The 10,886-nt window shown below is 35.3% G+C and overlaps 1 protein-coding gene and 1 pseudogene across 1 annotated transcript; one reads left to right on the top strand and one right to left on the bottom strand.

Annotated features, from left to right (window-relative positions):
- Positions 1–35: 35 nt before the first annotated feature.
- Positions 36–2,506, bottom strand: LOC111020621 (pentatricopeptide repeat-containing protein DOT4, chloroplastic pseudogene; annotated as a pseudogene).
- A 3,273-nt stretch (positions 2,507–5,779) lies between these two features.
- On the top strand, positions 5,780–9,390 carry ENODL18 (early nodulin-like protein 18). The gene is made up of 2 exons (XM_022297288.2): positions 5,780–6,104; positions 8,656–9,390. The coding sequence occupies exons 1-2, from the start codon at positions 5,897–5,899 to the stop codon at positions 9,162–9,164; spliced, it is 717 nt and encodes a 238-aa protein (XP_022152980.1). The 5' UTR covers positions 5,780–5,896; the 3' UTR covers positions 9,165–9,390.
- Positions 9,391–10,886: the final 1,496 nt, after the last annotated feature.

The following is a 10,886-nucleotide window of genomic DNA, read 5'->3' as shown; positions in this document are numbered from 1 at the left end:
TATTTTAGAATATTACATTACAATGGAAGGACAAGGAATTTGAACCTACAATCTTCATAGAAAAGAAACATTAATGTTTGACCACTTGAACTCTTCTCAGGTGGTGTTGTTGGTAAATGATACGAACTTTGATTGGCATTATGACGAGACTAGATACTTGTGTGTAGCCATGTTTGAGCTGTTGAGTTCTAATCCTTTATTGTATACGTTCTGGTACGAAGTAATTGGATGTGGTGAAAGTTGCAAGCTGAGAAGAAATTGCCTCCCACCCATGATACTTCATTTGTCGTTGGAATAACTTATCAGATCAGAAGGATTCTGCTAACCAACCACCTGATTCAAATCCCTCTGCTCTCTCTTCAGCCATAAAAGTATGCACCTGATCGTGAATCTGAACCCAGCTACAGCCAGGGTTCTTCTTCGCTCCTCTAGACTTCATCAGGTCCCTAACCCTGTTTACCTCATCCCATCTTCCTGCTTCAGCATACATATTTGAAAGAAGAATATAGTATCCACAATGCTGAGGCTTTATCTCAAATAAATGTTCTGCTGCCCAACACCCTAGCTCAACATTTCGGTAAATTCGGCAAGCCCCGAGTAGAGCTCCCCAAATATTTGCATCTGGGGCTATAGGAAGGCACCGGATAAGCTCTGCTGCCTCTTCCACAAAACCAGCACGGCCGAGTAGATCGACTATACATGCATAGTGCATTTGGGTTGGTTCAAGATTTTGAGCTAGCATCTCACTGAAGTATTTCCAACCTTGTTCAACTAGTCCTCCATGACTGCAAGCTGAGAGAACTGCAATATATGAAACTAAGTCATATTGCACAGTATCACCTCTCATTTCTTCAAACATAGTAATTGCAGTCTCCAACTCTCCTATCATTCCGTATCCTAAAATCATAGTATTCCAAGAGGCTACATCTTTGAATAGAATTTGGTTAAAGACCTTACAGGCAAGATCAATTCTTGCACATTTTGTATAGAAGTCCAAAAGGGAGTTTGAGACAAAAAGATGAGAGTAAAAATGATTTCTTAATGCTACACCGTGGATCTCTTTTCCTTGCTTGACTGCAGCTAGATTTGCACAAGCTGATATGACACCCACAAAGGAAACAACATCCGGCTTCCTACCAAGCAACCTCATCTCCGAGAACAAATTCAGTGACTCCAAGCAATCGCTAGTTTCAGAATATCCAAGAATCAATATGTTATAAGAAACTTCATCTTTATGGGAGGTGTTGAAGACATTTCGAGCAGAATGAAGGCAACCGCATTTCGCATACATGTCTGTCAGAGCATTGGAAACAAACATATCGGCTGTTAGTCCTAAACGAATGCCAATGGCATGTATTTCTTTGCCAGGTCCAAGGAAACCCAAACGTGCACAAGCGGGAAGAACATTGGTGAAGGTCACTGCATTTGGATTTTCTCCAGTCTCTTGCATTAGTATTACTTGTCTTATTGCTTCTAACGCAAGCCCATTTAGAGCATAATTGGCGATCATAGCATTCCAAGAAACAACATTCCTTCTATCCATGTTGTGGAATATGCAAGATGCCTCAGTTGAATGGCCAGATTTTGCATACATATCAATCAATGAATTTGCAATGAAAATATCAGTTTCTGTTCCCATCCTCATACTGAACCCATGAATTTCTTTCCCTGCTTTGAAATACTCAAGTTCAACCAGCACAGGTAGAATACTAGAAATGGTGACAGAGTTTGGCTTAACTTCTGCATCAATCATCATCCTGAAAACATCCAAGGCATCACAGAAATGACCCTTACAAGCTAGACCATTGATTATTGCATTCCATGAAACTTCATTCCTCTCAACCATCTCATCAAAAACTTGCCACGAAGCTTTCACATTCCCACATTTCCCATATGCATCGACAAGTGCATTGCAAGTAGTTACCTGAGAATCCAAACCAGCTTTCATGGTGTAACAATGAATTCGCCTTGTCATCTCCTCATCTTCGAGGGCAGCAGAAATGGGTAACAAAATAACGACACTCACCACATTTGGTTGAATCCCAGACCTCAAAGTCATCCAAAAGTAATAATTACGAGCCTCCCTATAATCCCCATTAACCGAAAGGAGCCCAAGAATCGTATTCCATGAAACAACATCTCTTTCCGGCATTTCGTCGAACACCCTTCTCGCATCACTTACAACCCCACAATTCCCATACAGCATCAACAGCGTATTCCCAACATAGACATCTGAATCAAAGCCCAACTTGGAAACAACCCCATGAACCTCCATACCTTTGCAAATATCTAACGAATCGGAACACAACTTGAGAACGAAAGGAAATGTATGGTCATCGAGTTGAACACCGCTTCGAACCATCCTGTTATACGTCTGGAGCCCATCAATCATCCCGTTGCCGGCTATGGAGTGAGCCCGAATCAAGGTATTCCACAGGAACGCAGTGCGGCAATTCTGGACAGTTTGATGGAACAGAATACGAAACGATTCTGGGTCTCGGAACGTGGCGTAATCGAGAATAAGGGAAGCGCAGAGCGAGACGCTGTGGGGAAGTAAGCCATTGAGGAGGCAAAGAGCATGGAGTTGTTTGGTTTGACGAAGAGATTGAGCGTTGGAACACAGAGTGAGGAGGTCAACGTGAACGGAAGAAACTGGCTCTGTACTTGGAAGAGGAAGTGGGGACGATGAAGCTGAACCGAGAACGGGGTGAAGGAAGCTTCTGTATTGGAATCGAGTGGTCTGAAAACTGAATTGGAATGGTGAGGCGAAGTGAAGACCGGTGCTTCGAGCGCATGAATGTAACATTAAATGTGGGAATATGGCGGAATCATGAAGACGAAAGAGCTCGCGGCCGGTTGCTGAAAGCCTGAAACATGGCGAGCGTGGTTCCCGCTCTGGCGGCCTGCCAGGTATTTTCTATATTTTTTTTTTTCTTTTAACCCTAAGAAACAGTAATCGAATTTCAAATTTAGTTCCTTTCTAAAAGTTACAAATTTAGTCCAACTTTACGATATCAAATCTCTAGATTTAAAAAATGATAGATAATAATAATGACCAAAAACTTGGAATAATTAACCTAATTCAAGATTAAGATATTTTACTCATTTCTTCTTTTTTGTTTTTTCATCTGTTTCGTTCATTGATTTTATTTAGATCCTCACTTTCTTTCCTAGAAAAATGGGAGAAATGTCTTCTTTAAGTGGCTTCATCTTAATACCCTTTTTCTAGAGATGGTTTCTATTTATATGTCTGGTTCTTCCAAGCTTTGCCACCAAGAGTGTTTACGAGTTGGGTTGAGTCGAGTTAGGGAAGTTTTTTGATCATATCAGGGAATTGACAGAACCAAACAAAATAGCCAACTCAACCCAAAATTTTCGGGTTGAGTCGGATTGGGTCACGGTTCCTCTTAATTTCAAATTCTAGATTCAAATAAACAAATAAAGGGCATACAATTTACAAGTTCCAGATCCAAACAAATCAAGAGGGAAATTTCAAATCAAAACAAATTAAGCATTACAAGTTCTGATCTATAACAAATCAATTGTTCTTAATTTCAAATTACAGATCTAAATAAACAGAAGGAAGAAGGGAGAGAAAAACTACTCAGACATTTATAAAAAAAAAATACAACAGTTACAAAAGCTTATGAGACAAAGAGACGGCGGCAATCAACGACAGACGGCGGGATCTCCGACGTAGGATGACGGACAATGACCTACAGCAACGGAAGAGACAAATGACGACAACGGGTGGCTAGGCGCACAATGGAAAGAGAGGAAGTGAAGAGAGGCGCACAAATCTGAGAGGAAACCCTAAAACATATATATATATATATATATATATATATATATAATTAAAAAGGTATAATTTCGGTTCGGTTCGGTTCGCACCAAATTTTTGTTGATCGAACCCAAAATCGAACCGAATTATTCGATTCACCTAAAATTTAACCCAACCCAACCCAATTCTTTATCTAACCCAATCCAACCCTTACGGTTCGGGTTGGGTTGCTCGGGTTCTTCGGATTGTCAGTTCTTTTGAACACCCCTGTTTGCCGCATTTCTTCTTTTCATTCAATTTCTTAGTAACAAGGGGTGGTAGACTAACAATATTACACCCAAGTAATAAACTTTTGAGTTATGATTTCATGCTGTTTGATGTGACAATAGAAAAAATAATAAAAATATATAATTTATATTATTTTAAAAATTGGTTTTAGTCTCGTTTTAATTCTTGAAATTTCAAAATTATTTCATTCGAGTCCCTATACTGTACAAAAAACTTTCAAAATGTCAATTTTAGTTCTTAAACTTTTGAGTTTTACCGTTTTGCCCATTAAACTTTCATAAGGTTTATTTTAGTGTTTAGCCTTTGAAAAAAGATAACACCGAATATGTGTAGTAACAAATTAATACAAACTCAACCCATATAAATTAAATGTGAGTATTAAGTAAGTTGATATTTTCCGTTTCGAAAGAAAAAGAAAGGATATTTCAGTGACCACATATACACATATAGGAATTAAAGATATTTTAACCATATATAAATCATAATTATAAGTTATTTAAATACCATGAAATTTATTAGTTTAAGTGGTAAAATTATCTCAAATGAAAAGAATAATTATTTGAGAAAATGGTAAAAATCATATGTCAAATCGAACATAACTTAATGGAATAAGTATTTATTACCATTTTAAATGTTGATAGTTCAATCCACACACTGTAATTAACGAATTAAAAAAATAGTAGAGATCACATAATTAACCTGAAATATCAATCATGGATGATCAAATAAATGAGGTCATTTTTAACAACATACTAAATAATGTCAATTTGAACATGATCCAACTAATCAAGCTATATATTTTAGACCAAAACATCAAAAGTCCCTACATGCTCAACTTTTAAAATGCATATCGGTTAAATAATAAGATACCAATATTTTGATTTCTAAAATATAGTTTAGCGATTAAGATACTTTACCCCTGTCAGGACAAAGGTTTGGAGGTTGTAATATGTTAGTATAATATATATATTAATCATTTCTGATACCCAACTGCCCCAATTATCACAGTTGGTGGGAGATCTTATAATTAAATATGAAGGAGCCCATTAAGCGACATAATCAGACTTTAACATTCCACTTAATCTCTGGACTCTGATAACCGACAGCAACTATTTAATTGCTTTATTATTATATTTGTTCTTCCTTCTTATCTCTCTCTTGATTCCTTTCTGGAATTAGATTCCCGTTATTGTACTTTACTCGCAGAATAATTCATTACTTTTTATTTTTATTTTCCAGGTTTACATTGTTTGCTTCATTGACTGGTTAACTAAAATTCAAATCATCATTTCCTTAAAAAGTCATAAGTTGTTGTTTTCTTAATATTTTGAAGATTGTTAAGGTGTATTTTTAAACAAGTAGCATTCATCAAAATAATTATCACACTTTTAATACTTCAATACACGTATCAATTTGAACATAGTCTTGTGGATAATTAAGATACTTTTGTTTGAAATCGCCTTACACATGTTTCTAATCCAAAGTTAGGTTATGAATTCGAATCTTTCACCTTACCTCTACTTTATACAGAAGGAAAAACTGTTTTTTAGAATTTTGATGATAACCTGTTATGCACAACTTTGAAGTACGAGCAAATCTATAATTTAACCTAATATTTAGTATCTTTTGTAATTTACCAAAATTGGAGTTAGGGTAATTATAGAGAAAAAGAAGGGCCAGTTAGAAAATTGACGATAAGAGTATATAGCTGGCAGCACAAAAGAAGCAGGGTGTTCAGTTTCGGTAGACTATATACATCCGGCAGAGCCAAAATCTTTCGCTTCTTCTGCTTCACTTCCAATAATTCGCGAATCCCTAGAACAATCAATGGAACAGAGGAATTACAGAGCCGATCCTCTTCAACCCGCCTTCCTCCTGCTCCTCTTCCTCTCCCTTTCTGGCCGATCTGTCGTCCACGCCTACAAGAACTACACCGTCGGAGATTCCCTCGGCTGGTTCGACAAATTGGAGAAGCCTGCCGTCGATTACCAGAAATGGATCGCCGGCAAGAACTTCGGCCTCGGCGATTTCCTCAGTAAGTTCCTCTTAATCTCTCTCTAATTAACCTCATTCTTTGATGATCTCTATTAGTATCTGATTTTGATTCATCGTTTAATTTCCTAAACTCGAAATTTCGGATCTCTCTTCTCGCTTTGCTTAAAACCTATTTATTCTGTTTCCGACCTCAATTGATCCAATTTCCGTCCTCCATTTTGATTAACCACTGCTGAAATAACCACTGGTTCAAGTTTGGTATCTTTTGGTCACGAATTGCAGAGTCGGTTATTTTCATTTGCATTTTTTTTTAATCGTGTTTTACATGAAGTGTCATCTATCTACTTTTTGCTTCTATTTTTCAAACGGATCGATATTAATGATCTAATCAATGATACCTAAAAAAACGAACACGATGATGCCGATTTTAGCATAGTTCACTCGGTGACATCTAATATTTTATTTCATGAGTCGATTTGCATAATCTTTCTCATTATTTACCATGTAAAATATTGCATTTATATAAAAATAGAAATAGGACGGTGAGTCAACTTCACATGATTTGCAGTTTCTATATTGTGTCATATCAATTCTGAATCAACGAGAAAGTAAAATGTAGAAACTAAAAATAGTGTTAATTGACTTTTCATGTTCTTGCTTTTGGTTTGTATCTGAAAATGCTTTAGAAATTTATAGTTTTTTCAGAAAATGGGTTAAAGCAGGCCGTTACTGTGGGCGTCGTTTTTGGTTAGGTGATGATTGAAAGAGGAAAGTTCTCAATAATAGTGAACTCATTATCCAACCCATTAAAAAAGTAATAATAATTAAATAAATAAATACTTTGCAAAAAAGAAAAATTAATTAATAAAATAAAAGACACCAACCGTACGTACTCCATGGCCATGGCCAAGGTTTGGTGTTAAGTATAAGATTTTGACAGCTAAACTAACGCGACGGTATCTTGGGTGTCTCTTTTTTCTTCTCTCTTTTTCCACCATGCACGCAACTCTAGTCTTGTTACTGTAACCTATACAACACGCGTTGTGATGCCATTGGACTTCTTCAGAAGTGTCGGCAGTGCTCATGTGACATCCATGTGCCGCCTCGGTGTAAAGTTGTAAACTTTAAAAGACTCGGTAAAATTTTATAGGTTATTTATAAAAAATACAAAATTAAGCACTTATCCAAAGTTTTAAATATTGATTTGGATAGATATTTTGTAAAAGTTAGAAAAATTAAAAAAATCGTAAAAAATATTTAAATTAACAAATAAACATTTTTCTATTTCTAAATTGGTTAAAAATAATTATATTAATATTATGTATATATTAGTGGAATTTTGTTGATATTTTTCATATTTTGTCGGTTTTCATGTACTATGATGGAAATGTCGATTTACCCCTTATATCAATGTCTATGAAAACATGAATATGTCAATGGAAATGTCGACGTATCCATGGATATTTAGAACTATTAACTTATCGATAAGTACTTATAAGTATTTATGATCAGAAATTTATAAAATATAGAAAAGTATATTATTTTCTTTTGTTTTATAAATATTTGCAGGTATGTATTTAAGTGTTGTTATATATATATATTTAGTCCATAGAATGAAACTCACAATCTTTTGGTTTGATATATATGTCAATTACCGGAGATCCTTTAGTAATTATATATTATATTTTGTAATTGATTTATTTTATAAATTATTGGTTAAATTACAAATTTAGTTTGAATGGTTTGTAATTGTAAGAACCATTGGTTTTGACCTATTTTTTATTTGGTCTTTTATAGTTTGGATTTAGTTTGGATTTTGTCTTTTAACTTTAGTTTCAGTTCACTCTTAGGGTTTTAAAAGTTTCAATTTGATAATCTAATTTAGTTAAACTTGATAGACTATCCTTGGACTATTTTACCTCTATTGAAAAACCTACCTATTTCTTTTCATTTTTTACTTACCCCAACATATTATAACTCGCTCGTACAATTATAGAATTTTTAGAGCCCATGTGACGTTGTAATTTACGTGTCCCTTAAATGAAAACTATTAAAACATCATAGACTTAAATTGAACCAGCTGTTTCATATGGGTGTCTGTTTGGAAACAAGTAATTCCCCATTAAACTTGTTAAAAATTGTTATAAGATGGTAGCCATGTCATTTTACGATAATAAATAAAAGCTCTTTATAAAAAAGTAAAAAAATAAAACAGAAAGACGGAGAGTGGTAAAAATCAATTAATCGAAGTGATTATTGAATTTCATTATTTAAATATTAATACGTGATATTCGAAGTTGTATTTTATTTTCTATAATCCAACATTTATTGAAATATTCAATAATTTTTTTTAAATATGGCTTCATTATTGAGTATTATATATTTATAAAATAAGTTAAAACAATTATGCACGACGTAATTATAGGTTTATGGTTTTATTCATTTATTATTGTTTCTTTTAGCGTACTTCAATTTTTATAGCTTGTTTCTCGGAAATAACGTAATAATATACGTCCGATCAATTTTATTCAGTTTCGTATTGAAAATAATTTTCAATAACGTTGTTTTTTGTTTGTTTGTTATTTTTGCAGTTTTTAACACGGACAACAACCACTCGGTTGTGCAAACATACAATTTTACCATGTACAAGCTATGCGACAACGACGACGCATCGGCAAACGACACGACGGAATGGTCCGCCGCCGACCCGTCGGCAACCGCTCCCTACGCCGTCACGGTGCCCGTCCCACTAATCAAAGAAGGTATCAATTACTTCTTCTCCGGCAACTACGACGGAGAGCAGTGCCAAAACGGGCAACACTTCCAAATAAACGTCACACACGGTCAGGGCCTGCCCAAGAGCATGAGAGATTCTTCCGACGAAGCTCCGGGTCCGGCGGTAGCTCCCGACACCGGCGACGAAACCGAATCTGCACCGGACACAATCATCCCGTCCAGCTTCGACCATCCTCGAAACGACGTCGCTGATACCGACGACAAGGAAGCCTCGGGCTCTGTTTCGTTATTGCTTCACTTCAAGTTCAATGACTTGTTCTTCTTGTTAGTTGGTATTGCCTCCATATTTTTCATCATAGAGTGAATTTGGTTTCTGTCATTATTATTATTTTTTATTTAATTATTACGTTATTTAATACTCAAATAATGTGGGTCCTTTTACTTGGTGTTTATATTAACACATAATAGTTAGCTTATAGGTTTTATTTAGGATTTCCCCCCTCTTTTGTGCATGTTATACACAAAATATATAATGTAATAATGGATTGATATTTCATACTATTTGATAGTGAAACCATTTTATCTGATAATTTTTTATGTTCTATACTAGACTTTTGTTTTAAGATTATTCAACCATTTTCTCCATAATTTAGTTTTAAAATGCATAAATATATTTTATTTTCTATTAGAGTGTATTTCATGAATCATCAATGGTTTCCACTCTCCCCTCAGTAATGTTAATTGTTAGGTGAAACTGCCTTAAAAGATGGCAGGTTGCATCTCCCTTCTTACTTTTGCATAAAACGTTGGTGTGAAATGAGACATGAAGTGATCTTGGGAATAAAAAATGAAGTCTTAATAATTATTCAACAAGCTAGAGTTTGGTTAAATTGTGATAATTATATAATATTTTTATTTAGTTCAATAATCTAGGGCGAAGATTTAAACATCCGATTATCCGATTTAAGGACAAATGTATAATCTTTTTCACCCGCTATGCTGGATGAAATGGGAAAATAACCTTTATTAGAGGGTTATGAATACAAAAATGTTGTCGTAAGAGAACTTGAAAATGGGCCAATTAAATTAGGCCCATTGGGTCACCGGAAGTGGAAATGAGCCAATCAGATTAGGCCCATTATGTCACTTTCTACGCGGCTCCTGGCTGTGTGTCCGAGGGCCCTAAACGCTCCAGGAAATTCTAACTGTAAAATAATTAAATTTTATTTTACCCTAGAAGTTTCCAATAATGTTTTTACCATGTCATGGTCAATTTTGAACAAGTTTATTTTTAAAGGGTTAAATTTAAAACAACGTTATCACAAGTGTGAAAAAGCTAGACCTAACTTAAAATTTTTTAGTAAAATATGTGGGAAGAGAGATTAAAGTTACTGTTAAACTATGCTCGTTTTGACAATTTCTAAATTTTAATTGAAATAGTTATACGAAAACAAATAAAATTTACGTCAACACAATACAGTTGAATTGGAGAGGACACATGTCTTAATTTATTGACAACCAAACTAAATGCATTCAAAACATTAAAATCTTATTTAATAGGTAAGATTATGTTTCTGCGTTATCACACTCAATTTTTATTTTATTTGAGACATACTCATTTAATTAAGCGAAATAAGTAAATATTTGTTTAACATATTTATCTTTTAAAACTGTTTTTGAAATGTAATATTGAAAATTATAGAAACAACATTGATATGTGTTTGGGGGAAAGAATACTCTGGACACGTGGAGGACAGCCATTGGTGTCCCAAGGCGACCATGAGTCATCTCCCAGCTCGGACCGACCGAGATCACCACCACTAGCGTTGACAGATACTAAGTATGAGGGCCGATGTGAACCTGGCCGAGGTCCGACCTACCGGGAAGCTCGGTGGGGGCCGATGTGAGCTACTGTCAGCGGCGTGATTATCGAGTGTAACCGTCAGTCCCGAGATTACCGGGTGTAACCGACGGTCCCGAGATTACCGGGTGTAACCGTCGCGAGATTAGCAGGACTACCACCCATAAGTAGAGGACTTCACTCCACGATCAGGTACGATGATTTCTGACCTCGAACTAAACTGGG

The sequence above is a fragment of the Momordica charantia genome, assembly GCF_013281855.1.
Source record: "Momordica charantia cultivar OHB3-1 chromosome 2 unlocalized genomic scaffold, Mcharantia_2.0 BLBB01000002.1, whole genome shotgun sequence".
Classification (NCBI taxonomy): Eukaryota; Viridiplantae; Streptophyta; class Magnoliopsida; order Cucurbitales; family Cucurbitaceae; genus Momordica; species Momordica charantia.
The sequence above is the reverse complement of the archived record's forward strand: the minus strand, read 5'-3'. Positions and strand labels throughout refer to the sequence as shown.

What these genes read in the sequence shown, in the direction of transcription:
- ENODL18 (XM_022297288.2), top strand. Translation starts at nt 5,897, where the DNA reads ATGGAACAGAGGAATTACAGAGCCGATCCTCTTCAACCCGCCTTCCTC. An exon ending in CGGCCTCGGCGATTTCCTCA is followed by an intron (nt 6,105 to 8,655) that starts GTAAGTTCCTCT and finishes TTATTTTTGCAG; the next exon opens with TTTTTAACACGGACAACAAC.